We start from the raw sequence: 16,984 nt of genomic DNA, 5'->3' as shown, positions 1-16,984 counted from the left end.
GATCAGAACATCTCTTTAAGCATCTCTAGACATGATCATTTCTGCCAACCCTGCTCCTGTATTGCACAAGTCCTGCCACGCTCAGCTGGTAATCTTCAGCCTGAGTGGGCGCTTGCTAGTAGTTTCACTGTGGATTAGAGATATGGAAGCAAGGCAGAGGTGTTACATTACAGCAGTGTCAAGTCCCAGCACAATGCTGAGGGTTTGTCCCAGATGTGGAGTAAAGATTTGTTGTCGATGACGCCTGGATACACAAAGTGCACACGAGTGTTGAAAGATAAGCACAGACGGAGCAGACAGGAGCTGGTATTGGGGAGGTGGGCTTTGTTCAAATGTATTTATATGCATGATGAATTATCTGAACACACCTTGAAGCCCTGGAGGCTGCTCTAAAAAGTCACGACTTGAATCACATGTCAGTCAGCACTGTGCTCAACTCTCACACACATTTCTACAGGCGTCCGCGGAACATTTATATTCACAGCCCAGAACATAATAGTGAAGGATGAGCAAGTTCACCCATGTCTAACTGTTTAAATCACCATAATGATCCATGTCACTCAAAAGGAATAGTTCAAGTCTTTTGTTGTAAATTTGTCTCCAGTTTTAATCCTTGGCACTCACATTATTTTTCTTTGACATGTCATGTCTGTGTCTGTATTTCTTTTGAACTGTGAACACATACCCAAGTTACCTCTTTCTCAGAAGGTCGTGTAAAAAAAAAAACAAAAAAAAAAAAACCACCACCTAGAGTTAAACTAGGTCTGACCAATCGTTGACTGTCTGTGGCCTTGAATGAGCCAAGGATCCAAGGATTGTTTTTGGAACAGTTTTGTCATAGTTGTACTCGTAATGTGCCCTCTCCAGAAGATAATATTTTTTCCCAGGACATTATTGGTTAGTATATTATTTGGGTTTGGTTATGTTTTCATTTTGGTGTGAAGATGATTGACTAACATGTTTGGGCTTTAGCCTCAAGGTTAACGTGTCTCACTTTTTTCCGTTCATCCAAAAAGTAGGCCGTTCATTTTCTTATTGTCTCTGTTTATTAAATCAAGATTGTTTCATACACTTGCAGGATATTATAAAACAGACTTGGGATACAATTCTTTATACACGAACCACTTAGCTCTCTGAAGTTAGCTAAAATTTGTGTATTTGTATATTTGCCATGTTATGTAAGGAGTTGTTAAGATGCAATTTGATTGTTTCTTGTCAGGCTCACCTGGTGGCAGCGTTTGAACAGTCTCTGGGCAACATGACCATAAGGCTGAAGAGTCTCACCTTGACGGCCGAGCAGAAGGTAAAAACAGAATAGAAAAAAAGAAAAAAATGTTTGGTTTCTGATGTTTGAAAGAAAACTACTGTGCACAAAGTCTCTGTAGATGATTGTTAGGTTGATCATCATGTTTTTTCTGTACAGGACTCCGAGCTGAATGAGTTGAGGAAGACCATCGAGCTTCTGAAAAAGCAGAACGCTGTTGCTCAGGCTGCCATCAATGGAGTCATTAACACACCTGAACTTACACCTAAAGGGGATCGCACAGGTACAGAAAATAACAGTAATGCCTCAGTACAGCAATTTGAATTTGTGCCAATAATATCAGGATTATTAACTGGGAATCATGTAAAGGCACTCTAGTATAGAGGCTCTGTATAGACATGTCTGGGAGAAAGGTCATCATGGGACACATTGTAATGCCATACATCTTTTCCCCATCCTCTGTCTCCCCAGCTGGCAGTAATGGCAGTCCACAGCAGCAGCAGCAGCAGCAGCAACAGAACCAGCAGCCAGATCTGCGCATCAAGAGACAGCACTCCTCCGACAGCGTCAGCAGTGTTGCCAGCGCGACCAGCCACTCGAGTGTGGGTTCCAACATGGATGCTGACGCTAAAAACAAAAAGAAGAACAAAAAGAACTGGGTAAGAAGCCAGCAGTTTAAATAGATTATGTACAAGGAGGTGATTGCACTGTGTGACAACAAGCAGCCATTTTTTAACTTTTTTTTTTTTTTGTCTTGTGTATCTGCATTTTCATATTTGTGTGGGTGACACATCTTTGTGTTTCTCCTCTTTAGCGTTCTTTGACTGGGGAGAAGGTGATTACAAACAGTATTTTCATAGGCTCAGTGTTGTTGAAAAGCAAGTAATGATGGATTTGACTGGTTATTTTAGAGATCAGAAAACATCAGCGTTTTACCTTGATATTTAGCTAAATGTAGTAGTTGTCTTTTGACCTGTAAATTATGTAGTAATGCTTTCTGGATAGAGTGTTGTCCCAATGTTGAGTCATTAGTGTTTTTTTTAATTTTTTTTATTAGTGATCATACAACAAATATGACACTTAAAAAATTTTTGTTGTTGTTGTTGAAAGACTTTTTTGTGCACCGGAGGACAAGTCAGAGATGATGAAGTACGAAATTTTTCTTCCTCCCTCTCTTCCTCCTGATTGACTGAAACAATGTGTTTGGCCACCTGTGCTTGTCAATCCAGATGTTGTCAAATGTCAGGAAGAGCAATGTAGCACTTTTAGACATCAGATCCTCTAGAGTTTCCTGCCTTAGGTCACAGTGATAATAAAATACCACTGCTTGGATAGATGAGACCCCACAGGAGCCTCCTCCATGCAGGTGCTGCTCATACAGTGAGTGATGTGTTGAGTGCATGGGGGCAGCGTGTGTTGGAGAGTATATAATGGATCATGAAAGACTCCTCGCTTCATGGTGGCTATGATGTAGAATTAGCTTGCAGCTGCCTGGAAGTCAAATAAAATCTCTAGTCCTGTAGGCATCTCTAGTTTAATCTGTTTGTCCCACCATAACACATTATCACCCCCAAACCCATATGAACATGTGCTGTTTTGTCTCTCTGTCTTCCTGTGCTTCGCTTCATGTGGCAGGTGTATGAGGTAAGAATGGTACGCTATGTGAAATGAAAGGAAAGAAGCCTAACCCCTGCACTTTTTATAGGTTACTAACATCGGCCCTCTTCTTCCTTTCCTGCACTTTGCTGTCACTGTAGTGCCTTTCTTCTCCTTTCTAACACTACTTCTCCCTGAAAGCTGCTCTCATGACGCTTGAGCTGGCTCTTTAAGGAAAAATTCACCTGAAAATGTCAGAAGAACCATAATGCTTGTGGTTCTTGTAGGAGATTGCCAAAACACCTTAAATAAATTACTAACATGAAGAAGAAGAAAACAAATATGTTTACATAAGAGTGTAAACATAACACATTACACTGTGTTTGGGGCTGTAGCTCTGAGTCAGTCATAAGACAGTTTCCCCCTATTTCTTCTCCCTGTGACTCACTTGCAGTTTTCCCACTACTTCCCCTCTCAACAGCTTTTCTAATAACCTCACCTGTTCATCGCCTTGCTTTCTTTCTTCTTTTTGTTTCCTGCAGTTGCGAAGTTCCTTCAAACAAGCATTCAGCAAGAAGAAATCTCCGAAGTCGGCCTCCTCTCACTCTGACATCGAGGAGATGACGGACTCTTCATTGCCATCCTCTCCCAAGCTGCCTCACAATGGCACCTCGGCCACAGGCCACATGCTCAGGAACACGCACTCCAACACACTGTGTGTACTAGCTCAACATCTGCATGTGACAAAAAACTGCTCAAATTGCACTATGTTAATGCTTCAAACTGCATTGCCTTGTGTGCGCATACAGATTGTCGGAGTGTTTGGACAGCGAGGCTGAGACGGTGATGCAGCTGCGCAGTGAGCTCAGAGAGAAGGAGATGAAACTAACTGACATCCGCCTGGAGGCTCTTAGCTCTGCACATCAGCTTGATCAACTCCGCGAGGCCATGAACCGCATGCAGGTCTGCAAATTTCAGACTGAGCTTACTGAGTATGCTTCACATTGAGATGGATGTAAACATTGAATGTCTGATTGCATATAATTGTTGCTGTACTCATGTGACTGAAGCGTTATTGATTTCTGATGTTTAGTTTAATGCATTTTTAATGCTAACAGTTTAATTGACATGAGGGAAGGGTGAATACATACATGTACATAAAAGATTATTTTCGGATGTTTATCTGCAGGTGGAGATTGAGAAGCTCAAGGCGGAGAATGACCGTCTGAAGCTGGAGAACCAGGGCAGCAGGACGGGCTCCCAGGCCTCCATCTCATCTTCTCCTCCCCCTCATACACACGGCCACACCCCAGGGCCTGCACCAGGGCTCTCCCAACATGGCCTCAACCTCACGGCCAGTGAGTCCACCAGCCTGGGTAAGACAGGACCTGCACAGTTCAGGATGATACATTACTCCAGTGTATTTAACAATGAAATGTTTTAATGTGTAACACTGACAATGGAGAAATCACATGTAACGTTGTCTTCCGGTCAGACATGTTGCTGGATGACACGGGCGGAGAAGGAGGAAGGAAGGAGGGGCGGCACGTGAGGATTGTCGTTAGCTTGGATGAAGACAGCAAGTGGGGAGAGGTGAGACTAATGTAACAAACGCTTTTCTGGTTGTTTTTAGGTTTTAATTTTATCTGTAGGCTTTTGGTATATTCAACTTTTTTAATTTTTCCATCACAGGAGGCTCGACCTCGACATTTTCTTATTGGTTGCATCGGTGTTAGTGGCAAAACTAAGTGGGATGTCCTGGATGGAGTAGTCCGACGCCTTTTCAAGGTAAAGACAGGAAAATGGTTAAGAATCAGAGACAAAACATGGTTGGCTGTATTTGACACATTTATACTTCCTATATTGTATAAACATAATTTCCTTCCATTCACTTTCATGTTTTTGGACAAAACATTCTCATTCAGAAACATTTCAGTCCTTAGAAAGCTGCTAAATGCTTTATCTCTGACAGGAGTACATCACCCATGTGGATCCAGTGAGCCAGCTAGGCTTGAGCTCAGACAGCGTGCAGGGATACAACATTGGAGAAATCCATCGGCCCAGCAGCCCCAGTGCCGCCAACACGCCTGAGCTGCTGCCGTGCGGCTACCTGGTGGGAGACAACACTATCAACATCCAGCTCAAAGGTACCAACCTCTCAGCATGCTCATTGGTCCCAATGAGTTCGCATCGCAGCCTTCAGTTTCCATGAGCTCAATGGAAATGTGGCTGATCGCCAGCATGTTAAATTCATCAAGGGATGATAGATAGATAGAGATATTAATTTTATTATATATATATATATATATATATATATATATATATATATATATATATATATATATATATATATATATATATATATATATTAGAGAGAGTGAGTAGTTTTTAAGAGAAAGGTTTCCCACAGTAATAAATCAAAACAAAACACCTTGTGCTAAAACTTAAAATATGTCTTGGGTTCAATAAATGAATAAAACATTTTATTTCACTGTAAAAAAAAAAAAAAAAAACAACAAACAAAAAAAACAAAAACAATGAATAAAGCTGTCAAAAAAAGGATTTTTAATTGTGATACATTAAATTATCTGAATTTAAACAAACTATTGATTGATTAAAAAATCTAATTAATACACTTTGGTTATGAAAGGTAGAGGATTTTAGCTAACTGAACTAAAGAAAATAACATTAAGATATTTGACAAACTCAGTCATCTTCTGCAAACTGCTAACCTCCCATGACATGAATATATGTGTCCGTGTACAGGTGCAGGAAGTGAAAACGTGGACTCGCTGGTGTTCGACACGCTCATCCCCAAGCCGATGCTGCAGCGCTACGTCTCCCTGCTGAAGGAGCACAGGCGCGTCATCCTGTCAGGCCCCAGCGGTACAGGAAAGACCTACCTGGCCAATCAGCTATCGCGTCACCTGCTGCTGCTGGAGGGCCGACCGCTAACTCCAAATGCTGTCGTCACTTTCAACGTGGATCACAAGTCCAGCAAAGTAAACATGCACACAGATTCTCTACATGCTGGTTGTTAAACCCAGTCTGCAAAATGTAACAAGCACAAAAAGCTACATTGCAGAGGAATTCCTCTTTAGTGGGTCGTAGGAGGTAACAGCTGAATTTATCACCTCTAAGAGCTCCGATATTTAATTTTTCTAGGGTTAAGTAAGTGTTGGGTTGACTCTTGAATATATTGAATTTAATTCTTTATGTTTAGTTTGCAAAACTGTAAACAACAGCTACAAATATTAGGGCAACAATTATTTCAATATGTCAGAGCAGTTTGCACCCCCCCCCAAAACATGGTTGTTTTCTAAAGCGTCTGGTCAGACGGGTTTTTGAGAAACAACTTGTTCCCTGGCTTAAGAAATGTAAAACGTAATCTATGTGTTTGTAGGAGCTGCGTCAGTACTTATCAGGTTTGGCCGAGCAGTGCAGCAGTGTCTCAGGGGCAGAGAGCCCTCTAGTGGTCATCTTGGACAACCTCCACCATGTCAGCTCCCTGGGAGAAATCTTCAATGGTCTGTTCAACTGCAACTACCAGCACAGGTCAGTTCACTACACATTCCATCTGCACAGTCCTCCTAAAGCTTGAATGGATTTTGTATACATGCTTAGTGTTATTACTCAATAAAGACTAGAAGTATTGCATTTATTTGAAAATGTGTACAGTTGTTCTGTAGAGCAGGTTGGCTTCACTTTACCTCAAATGAACTGAGCTGAAAGAAAACCCCTGTTAGAACAGCTCAGGGAGTTACGTCAGATTAAAGCAGAGTAAATCCCTCTCAACGTGTTTAGTAACTTCATGAAATGATGTACTTTTCTTGCCTTTCAGCCCTTACATTATCGGCACCATGAGCCAAGCCACTTCATCTGCCCCCAACCTGCAGCTTCACCACAACTTCAGGTAAACTGGGGATTTATACCATAGCTACGTAAACCCTACAGCTTAACCTGACATGCACCTCCCTAGAAATGTGACTACAGGTTGGCTCCATGCAACCCACAGCTACAGTGACAGGCCTGTTCAGAACAGTTGATTCTTCTTCTGTTTTTCTGGCTACTTTTCACCCCCGTTTTTGAATTTATCAGTGAGAGAGTAACAATCATCCCCTCAGTATAAAGAATAAATGTCATAGCATCAATATAAGAACTTAGAAATGTCAGCAAATTCCTGGAGGAAGCCTGCTGAAACTGCCAGAATGGACCTGAAGGAATGTAAAAAGAATTGGAACAGCTAGACGGACAAATATGTGTGCACCCGAAAACAAAATGAGCACAACAAAGAGCAAAGACCTGGGGGGGGTAACCCCAGCGTTTTATTTGTTTCTATCGGCTGGCACTGCTTATAAAACACAGAGACCCAACCACACAGTAATTAAAACAAAATGCACCAGCACAAGCATAAATACCAACAACTTATATAACGGTACAGGAAAGACCTACCTGGCCAATCAGCTATTGCATCACCTGCTGCTGCTGGAGGGCCGACCGCTAACTCCAAATGCTGTCGTCACTTTCAACGTGGATCACAAGTCCAGCAAAGTAAACATGCACACAGATTCTCTACATGCTGGTTGTTAAACCCAGTCTGCAAAATGTAACAAGCACAAAAAGCTACATTGCAGAGGAATTCCTCTTTAGTGGGTCGTAGGAGGTAACAGCTGAATTTGTCACCTCTAAGAGCTCCGATATTTAATTTTTCTAGGGTTAAGTAAGTGTTGGGTTGACTCTTGAATATATTGAATTTAATTCTTTATGTTTAGTTTGCAGGCAGCACGGTGGCACGGTGGTTAGCACTGTTGCCGCACAGCAAGAAGGTCCTGAGTTCAATTCCAACATCAGGCCGGGGTCTTTCTGTGTGGAGTTTGCATGTTCTCCCCGTGTTTGCGTGGGTTCCCTCCGGGTACTCCGGCTTCCTCCCACCGTCCAAAGACATGCAGCTTGTGGGGATAGGTTAATTGGAAAATCCAAATTGCCATTAGGTGTGAATGTGCGAGTGAATGTGAGTGCGAATGGTTGTCTGTCCCTGTGTGTTGGCCCTGCGACAGACTGGCGACCTGTCCAGGGTGTACCCCGCCTCTCGCCCTATGACAGCTGGGATAGGCTCCAGCGTCCCCCGCGACCCTGAAAAGGATAAGCGGAAGCGAATGGATGGATGGATGTTTAGTTTGCAAAACTGTAAACAACAGCTACAAATATAAAACTGTAATATTAGGGCAACAATTATTTATATATGTCAGAGCAGTTTGCACCCCCCCAAAACATGGTTGTTTTCTAAAGCTTCTGGTCAGACGGGTTTTTGAGAAAACCCTGGTTCCCTGGCTTGAGAAATAGATTATGTTGTAGGCTGTCGTTGTAGAGCCTGGCAACTGAATGCTTAGATTCACATGATCATAGTTACAGCTTCTCCCTTCAGGACAGGCGGTAGGATGTTATATTTCTGAGTCCTAATATGCCTGTGTGATCTCTGATCAGGTGGGTGCTGTGTGTCAACCACATGGAGCCAGTGAAAGGTTTCCTTGGCCGCTACCTGAGAAGGAAGCTGATCGAGATGGAAATCAGCAGCCGAACACGCAACGTAGAGCTGGTGAAGATTATTGACTGGGTCCCGCGGGTTTGGCACCGCCTCAACCGCTTCCTGGAGACACACAGCTCCTCTGATGTCACTATTGGTGAGAGCACGGGAGAGAACAGGGAGTGCATAGATGCCAGTGTGGAAGCACTATTTATACCTCTGCTCTGTGGTTTGCAGGACCCCGTCTCTTCTTGTCATGTCCCATGGACGTGGAAGGCTCCAGGGTTTGGTTTACTGATCTCTGGAATTACTCCATCATCCCCTACATGCTGGAGGCAGTGCGTGAGGGACTGCAGGTTGGGCTTAGTTTTTGTTTGTAGAGTTATTAAACATATTACCATTCTTCTCTTTCACATTTTTCCCATTTCATCAAAGAATCAGAAGCTGTGTCTTCTTTCATTTCTGTTCACATATGTTCCAGCTTTCACTCTTGTCTGCTGTAACTTTTAGTTATTACTCATAAACCTGAACCTCAGCAACAAACTTGTTTTTCAAAACTGTTGTCCTAAATTCTTTGTCCACCTCGAAGCTTCTCTGGGTCACAGTTCTGATGTTCGTCTCTCTCTGTAGCTGTATGGCCGCAGAGCTGCATGGGAAGACCCAGCTGCCTGGGTTATTGACACCTACCCGTGGTCAGCAACCCCCCCTCCAGGTGACTGGCCCCCGCTGCTGCAGCTCCGGCCAGAGGATGTCGGGTTCGATGGCTACTCAGCCCCGAGAGAAGGAGTCAGAAAAGAGCCGCCACAGAGTGACAGTGACGCAGACCCACTGGTGAGTAAAGAGCAGACTGTGATGCCTGTTTCTGTTCTGAGCATTTAAACCATTTAAACCAAATGCACAGTGTCTACTATAACCTGTGTGTGAAAGAAACTGCTTCGTGCATAAAGCTCAGTCGAACTGACACTTAGTTGTGCCGACAGATGAACATGTTGATGCGTCTGAAGGAGGCAGCGACCTCGTCGAGCCCACAGAGCTACGACAGCGACTCCAACAGCAACAGCCACCAGGATGACATCCTGGACTCATCGCTGGAGTCGACCTTGTGATGCTATCTGAAGGCAACACCGGCATCACTTTAAAAAAAAATTTTTTCTTTTAAATAATAAGAACTGTTCTCAGTGTGAGAACTTCCGTTTGAGGGTTGAATTTCATGCTACAAAATCCAGCCACCTTAATTTGGGTGCAGGTAACCCAAATACTTTAAAAAAGGAAAGAAAAAAAAAGTGAAATTGCATTTCAGTAAACGGGCAACAGAAGTTTCTACTGCACTGCGCTGTTTGTCCTGTTTTTTGTGTTTTTTTCCCTTCACCACTGTGGCCCGTGGCTCCTCTCTCTGGAGCCTGACATGTATTCCAGACAGACAGAAGAAAAGCACGCAGCCTGTTGCTGTTGGCGAGGCTTCATCATTACCATCATCACCAGCCATCAGTGTACTTAAAACACCAGCCAGGAGTCCTCCATCCTCCACAAGGCTGCAGCATCGGTCCAAGGACACCAGGCTAAGACACTACGGGTCCTGCCAAGCTGTAGTGTGCCAGAGCTGCCTGCAGATGGTGATACAGGCCCTCAGCTCTGGAGCGTGAGTGAACCCTGTACTTCAGCCTTCTGAAAACATATATGCTGCTGTGGGTTGAATGGATGGAGGAACAGCCAGCCACTTTCTTGCTCCTCCTCCTCTTCCATTGCTGAAGTTGCCTGTGTGATCACTGGAGGATGAATCGAGCCAAAGTGAATGTTCAGTCTCATAGCATGCCTGATCTCACTCCAACAGACTTCTCAGAGAGTTCATTAGTTGTCCATCCCAAACTAGCAAAGACAAAAAAAAGAGTCCATCGAAGGACACGTGTCCATTAAAACCAACTAAGCGATGAGTTCCTACCTGCCATAGCCGAGCGTGTTTGTGGACATGAAGGATGGGAACTGATGGCTTTCTATATGGTACCAGAGAAGTAAGCAAATACTGTAGCAAAGCTTTGTCTACACCGTGTTTTAAGAAAGAACCTTATGAAGGCAAGCTTAGTTAGTTGAATCAAAAGTTGTTATCACAAAACCTACTTACACTTTGTTTTGGTATTTTATTATATTGCACTTTTTCTTTAAGGTCCACAGAGGTTATATGGCATTATAGCTGAGAAATTATTATTCCAGTAAATCTAGAAGGATAACATGTAGGTTTTACTGGCTAAAGAGACAAATATAAACACTTACTTCCTGAGAAAAGCTTTTTGTTTCTTTTTTTTAATCCACAGCATCTGTAAAGTAACTTTTAAAAAACTGCACAGATGAAAATCTCTTTTACAGAATCCCTTTAAAGTTCTCACAAAAAGATTTTTAAATGGAAAGGGCACTTAATGGGAAGTTATCATCCACCACAGCTAGATTTGTCCTTTTTGAGGCATTCTTCTCCTCTAGCTGTGTTACAACTTCACCGTGCAAGTCTGTGAGCTCATGCTTCAACCCCCTTAGTAAACATTTGAGATCTCCATGCACATTAGCCCCAAGCAGGCGGTTGTAGCACAGAACCCTTTTGGTGCTGGACTGAATTCTAACAAACAATGCCTTACTATTTTCTACGTGCATTAGCGGATTCTTTATTCCTCTAAATGGCTGTAAACTTGACAGGGCTCTGAGTCGACTCTCACCTCGAGCGACTGCGGTTGTCGAGGAGTGATGCGGACCTCTCATCATATTATTCACCAATGCCGCATGATTGAATACACATGAAAGAGAAGTAGTGCTTTTGTATGCATGTGTGAACTGAGAAGATGGTGTAAATATTTGGACCACTATCAAGAAAAAGATTCGGATGTGTTGTGGTGCTCAATACCCGAACTTAACTTATTGATGGTTGATCGGGTGAGGGGAACTTTAAGAAAAAGTCTTTAATTTTTTTTTATACCTCATCCACATCGTTGAACTGTGCTTCTGCCACACTTATTGTCTGTTTTTATGTGATTTGTGATGAACAAAACTGTCATAACTACATATTGAGCTAATTATGGAAAACTAGTGCATATGCTGCTTTGTTTATATTAATATAATTAATCAGAGGTGAGATAAAAGTACTTGTGGTTGAATGATAATGAAAAGTGGTTTGCCATTATTTCAGTAGCTTAAAGAATTACGAATATCATACTTTTGTTTTAAGCCTCCCAGCCTGCCTTCTGGGAGGGGTGCTTAAAGCTGGGGTCATGGAGTCCAGCGCGACTTTCCATGTTTTTCTCACCTATCCTATGCAACATTCATTCTGATCTCCAAATGGAAGCCAAAAGCCGCATGCGTGTTTGTTTTCAGCACTGCCTCGAGATGTACAGCTTGGAACCAGATATGTGAAGACTTTACAGATTTGTGGCCAACGTTCTTTGTCCATTAAGTGTGTCTGTGTATTTCATAAGGCCTCTCCTGCTACTGTCCTCGTAAGCACAAAGAGACTTAATTCTGTTTGCGTGTGTAAACCCACTCTGAGAGGTGTGGATGTCTATCAAGCGTTTGACTCGTCTGTTGATTTATTACTCACAAACTCAATGAATGTTTAGCCTTCTTAGCAATGTACTTTTTTTTTTTTTTTTTTTTTTACATGTAACATAATTTTGTAAATAGTTTATTATTGTGCAGCATTTTGATGACCTTTTTCTAGACAATTTGTTACAGTACTTGAAAAGGAGTATTTTGTGTACAGTCTCTTTACATCAGAGCAGATTGGTGCAGTTTCTCATCACTGGTTTGTCCAGGGCTCAGAGAATTAAATTTGATATCACTGTACTAGTCTTAAGTTATTGTGTTTCAATAAAATTAATAATTATTTATGATTGAATGGTCAAACTGTTATCTTAAAACTGCACACACATGTGACTTGGAATTGTTTAGTTTTATTTGATTTTTGTACAAAAGGTGAAATAAACATATATACAGCACATAATACAACATAGTTATTAAACAAATTGGTATAAATTAACAAAATAGCTACATTTTTCAATAAACAACTCTATTCATGTCAATGTAAAGTAACGCAATATTCTTGGCATAAAACTTCCATACGAACTTGTACAAAATACTGTACAATTCAACAAAGCTGTGCAAAACAACAAACTGTGTCTCAGTAGCAGATCCTGTCCAGTGCGCATGCACTGATGAAGCGACAAACATGGGTGCAACTTGTTTGAACGGCGACGTTGATGGTTTGTCACAGCTGCAGTTTCCTTCTAATCTGGTCACAGTCTCATAAAAACAGATCATGGGTTATAACTCTATACTCGCTTTTCAAAATAAATTAAGATACTGTTATCTCCTCTTCATCTGACTCCGAGAAATCCGAGTGCTTACTGGAGAGGGAGGGAGAGGAGATGGTGGAACCTGCCGCCCTCATTCTCTCTGTTCCGAACTCCTTTTCTTCCTCCTCTTCCTCTTCGGCTGAGGACTTCTTGCCCACATCGCTGAGGTCCGGGTGCGGGTTGGCTTTGGTGGGCAGCGTCTGCTCGCGGCATCCACCGGAAGACAGCAGCTCTCGTTCCTTGGAATTTCTCCATTTCATCCGTCGGTTCTGAAACCAAATTTTTACCTGCAAGAAGGAGAAAATCATGAGTGGGTAAAGTTGTTTGTCGATAATGGGTTAGTCGCTAGAGGATTACGGAACTGGTTTTTACGCACGGCGTACTGAACATTTTGAGCACTTGCGAGTTTTACCTGCGAGTCTTTTAGGCCAAGTTTAGATGCCAGCTTCTTCCTGTCGGGCTTGCTGATGTATTTCTGTTTCTGAAACATTTTCTCCAAGGCTTTGCGCTGCACGTCGGAGAACACCGCCCTCCTCAGCATCCCTCTCCGGGGTTTTCCTCTGGCTGCCAAGGGCCACGAAAAAGTCCCCGGGATTGGAACAACGGATGAAGATGCTACAGTGCAGGAAAAACAAAACAGAAAATTAAGTGGAAGCAATTAGCATCGTTTTCCGTCATTAAAGACAACCACCATGCCACAAATGTACCGAATTGCTGTACTTAAAACTGCCTGGACATGAGACCATGACATGGCCGCATGAATATAACGATTCTGCGTTAGGACCAGCTTTCAATGGATTATTATTTGAAGTTTCCCCTTTGGAACTGTGCAGTGCTTATGCGTCCTGAGTGAAATGGCACGAGGTGACTAATTAGCACATTGGCCGGTCCCCAACCGCATTGGTATGGTAAAGAGGTAGCATATCCTTTAAGGAACCCTGTGAGGGCGGATAGAGGAGTTAATAAACCGTGAACGGTAATTGTGTAGTAATGAACTAACGGTGAAAAGACTCTGGACAGGCGGCGAAGGCCATATATTATCGCAACAAAAGGAGATTTACACTTTCAAACTAAACACAACTGCATACCAGAATACTGATGCTTGGATGGGGGAGTGAAGAGTGGAGGGGAATGGTGCTTTTTTTTTCGTGCCCTCAAATCATTTTCATTAAATGAACACGAAAAGCTATTCAGGACGCTGGAGTTGTTTTGTTGAGGCATTCAGCTGAGCCCATGAAAAGACTCCATCTCTATTATGATTTGTCTGAATGAAAGACTAGCGACTTTATAGACTTTTCTAAGAGATTATTCTTTATCTCAAGTCGATGATTGGCCCGCTCGGAGAAAAGAGAAACGTTTAAGGCACAGACAGAGTGGGGATTTGAGGTCAGCGGTAACCTATCCTATGAGTCGCCCAGCATGCAGAAAACTTTCCCCCGACTGCTCCAATTGGAGCACAACTGGGATTTTTTTTTTTTTTTTTTTTTTTTAACGTTGGCGTTATTTGAAAATCCCCTCTCCCGGCGAAGGACGGTGTTCCTGTCCGCACACTACTGCCTGGACTCCCCCTGACTGCAGCTGCCCCGCGCTCGCAGTAGCACCAAGAACAACGACGCGCTATGTGGTCTTGTGAGAATATTGAAAACTCTCAATAGCGCCTAATAGGGAAATTAGTGCATGACTGGTTCACGCCTTTGGTCCGACTGGTAAAAGTCACTCTCCGGGGTGTGTGGGTGGTTCACCCGGTGGGAGCTGACCAAATTGGTCACGGTGGTGAGGGCTTTGTTGCCCGCCACAGTGGCCCGCTGGCCCCCCGGACGCTGTGGGAAAACGCGGTGCCGGGGAAATGCCAAAACGCCCCCCAATGGGAAGCAAGGGGGACTATAACTCGCCACCCCGCCTCAAATTTAGAGCGTGACGATTTGGGATAATTGGTTAATTAGGGGGTGGGTGTGTGGGTCCACGCAGAGGCCAGAGCCAGCGGTCCCCATTAATGAGACAGTGATTTCTTCTTTTCTGGCTGTTTGTTTCCCTTACTGCTTCTGTTTTGGTTAAAATATATGACAGGAGGGGGTGAAAGTGTTTTACATTTAAATGCAATTAGTACAGACACGACTCTAAAGGCCAAAGAGAGTCGTAGATAAGGAAGAAGCGAGTAAAAAAACCAAATGTTGCGCCTACCTGGTAAATAAGGCGCCCTGAATATGGGGTGAAAGGTTGCGTCAAAGCAGGGGACGGGGAAGGTCTTGGTGTTCAGACTGTGGACTGCAGGGGGTAAGGACGCTGTTGAAGAGCAGAGCATGTTAAAATCATTCCTTCATTTAGAAAAGAAAAAAGTGGCTCTAAATCAAACGCATGCGCGTAAGGAGAAAGCAGAGCGATGCTGTAGTGTCTACTCACCAGTCTTTGGTGAGGGTGCGAGGATGGCGTTCACTCCAAACTTGAGAAAACTCGGATCCTTGCTGTTCGGCACCGATGTTTTAGGTGAGCACGATTCGCGCGTCCCCGTACCCACCGCTACCGTGCGCTCCAGCGCGCCGCCGGTGGACACGGTGGTGGTGGCTGTTGTCACGGAGGCGCTCGCTGACGGGACAGTCCGGTTTATAAAGGCGGCGGGACGGCTTATCCGCAGCAGATCCTCCACCAAGAAGCTGGAGTGGGTCTGGAAGGCCGACGGCAGGGTCTGGTGGAGCGGGAGAGCCGCGGCGGGCCGGTACAGCCCGGGGTAGAAGGCAGGAGGCGCAATAACGCTTGGGATCATCATGGTCCCGGCTTTAAGAAAAATTCAAATACTCCTTGTGTCAGCTGGGAGAGAATCAGTCTTGTGAACGGTTGCTAACTCCTCTGGTTTCCTCACTCTGGGGAGAGAAGTTTTATAGTAGCCTGCCCCCCCTCGGCCCTCCACTCAGGGCTGACAGCCTCAACAATGGTGCTCAACAAAGTTCTCCACATGGGTCGCTTTCATGCAGCATCTCCCGGGCCGCTGATTGGCCGGAGGACGCAATTTATGATTGTATTAGACTTCATAAGCAAGTATCACACAATGTGGGGACCACAAAGGAGGCTCAGTCATCAATTTTGCATGTTGGCTACTTTCCTTTCAGTTTGTTTTGTTTGGCAGAGCCAAGCGCCCTAATTAAAGAGCAATCTTTGTATTCAGGTATTATATTGGGAGATTTAATGACTGCTTAAAAAGATATCATTCCCTTTTAGCTTTAACGCTCCCCTTCTTTAAGTAGAAGGGGAGCGTTAAAGAAAAGCTTAGTTATTATTTTAATCTATTGTCAGTTATGCAAAAAATAAAAATCTTGGGGTGGATTTCTTTTAAAAGAAATCAGGTGAGATTTCTATTTGGCTGTCATTATTAGAATAAACTGCAGTCTGTTTTTGTTGTTAAACCTACACCTTCTACATCAGTTGCAGACATGGGCTGCATCTCAGATGTAAATCACTTTTAGGGTTTCATAGGATTCTCAACACTCAATCTGGCCCTCGTCATGGAATAATGTCTTAAACGGATTTCTGCTATCAAAACGCTTTAACAGATGTGTTAAATATCACTCTTTTTTGCACAGGCTTCATTCATTGCGCACTGAGCTGCGGCTGTGCGCAGAGTAGAAGTGTGCGGCCTGAGCCGTGCGCTCATGATCCTGTTAACCATGAACTAACTGTCACCCTCAGCTGCGGAGGAGGCGCCCCTCGGCCTTTCTCCCCTTCCTTCTCTCGCCTTCAGAAAAAGCCCAGTGGAATAAAAAAAAAGAAAGAAAAAAAGCCTTATTTCTAAAGACGGTTTTGTTCTGCTATTTTAACTGGCTGAATAAAAGTGCATCTGTGATTTGATTTAAAACGCATTCATATGAGCGGACACTGAAACCCCATATAAAACTCTTATTAAAGCGACTTGGAGCCTGATAGTCGTGTTCTGTCAGCCTTCCCCCCCCCCCCCCCCCCCCCAGAAAACCCGTTAAAGCAGCGCAATCAGGCGAAAATGCGTTTCAGACTCAAAGAGGGAGGGGGGGGGGGGGGATCCCAATTGTTGCCAGTATTAAACCCAATTAAAAAACAAACAAACAATTAAAATAAAACCAATCTGGAGGAAATATGTGGCTTTAAAATGTAAACAAAAGCTACAACTTGATTTTATTAAAATATGTAATTTAGCCCCAGATGTTTTTTTCGTTTATATCTTTTCTTTGAGCTCAAGAGTACAACGCTCGGCGCATTTTAGGCCTTAATTACGTTTCTTTACCAAAAATTAATTTCGATCAC

General features: G+C 43.4%; 2 protein-coding genes across 3 annotated transcripts in view; one reads left to right on the top strand and one right to left on the bottom strand.

Annotated features, from left to right (window-relative positions):
• The window catches only part of nav2a (neuron navigator 2a), a 222,445-nt gene extending 210,192 nt beyond the window's left edge, over window positions 1–12,253 (top strand). For both annotated transcript variants that reach the window (XM_085276044.1, XM_085276039.1), the window contains 16 exons: window positions 1,220–1,303; window positions 1,424–1,547; window positions 1,736–1,923; window positions 3,403–3,575; window positions 3,670–3,823; window positions 4,050–4,236; window positions 4,356–4,453; window positions 4,553–4,648; window positions 4,833–5,007; window positions 5,627–5,862; window positions 6,264–6,415; window positions 6,702–6,773; window positions 8,345–8,541; window positions 8,622–8,740; window positions 9,015–9,215; window positions 9,365–12,253. In XM_085276044.1, the coding sequence (XP_085132170.1) occupies window positions 1,220–1,303; window positions 1,424–1,547; window positions 1,736–1,923; window positions 3,403–3,575; window positions 3,670–3,823; window positions 4,050–4,236; window positions 4,356–4,453; window positions 4,553–4,648; window positions 4,833–5,007; window positions 5,627–5,862; window positions 6,264–6,415; window positions 6,702–6,773; window positions 8,345–8,541; window positions 8,622–8,740; window positions 9,015–9,215; window positions 9,365–9,490 (2,382 nt within the window). In that variant the 3' untranslated portion in view covers window positions 9,491–12,253. The remainder of the gene's footprint in view (window positions 1–1,219; window positions 1,304–1,423; window positions 1,548–1,735; window positions 1,924–3,402; window positions 3,576–3,669; window positions 3,824–4,049; window positions 4,237–4,355; window positions 4,454–4,552; window positions 4,649–4,832; window positions 5,008–5,626; window positions 5,863–6,263; window positions 6,416–6,701; window positions 6,774–8,344; window positions 8,542–8,621; window positions 8,741–9,014; window positions 9,216–9,364) is intronic.
• Window positions 12,254–12,293: 40 nt separating this feature from the next.
• On the bottom strand, window positions 12,294–15,544 carry dbx1a (developing brain homeobox 1a). The gene is made up of 4 exons (XM_085276057.1): window positions 15,116–15,544; window positions 14,897–14,998; window positions 13,128–13,330; window positions 12,294–13,002 (listed from the first exon to the last, which is right to left on the bottom strand). The coding sequence occupies exons 1-4, from the start codon at window positions 15,477–15,479 to the stop codon at window positions 12,715–12,717; spliced, it is 957 nt and encodes a 318-aa protein (XP_085132183.1). The 5' UTR covers window positions 15,480–15,544; the 3' UTR covers window positions 12,294–12,714.
• Between the last annotated feature and the right edge of the window lie 1,440 nt (window positions 15,545–16,984).

Source organism: Mchenga conophoros, linkage group LG1 (assembly GCF_057382185.1).
Source record: "Mchenga conophoros isolate Kocher_MC1m ecotype Shallow Benthic linkage group LG1, M_conophoros_male_GT1.1, whole genome shotgun sequence".
Taxonomy (NCBI): domain Eukaryota; kingdom Metazoa; phylum Chordata; class Actinopteri; order Cichliformes; family Cichlidae; genus Mchenga; species Mchenga conophoros.
Note: the sequence above shows the minus strand (reverse complement) of the source record. Positions and strands in the feature narration are given on the sequence as shown.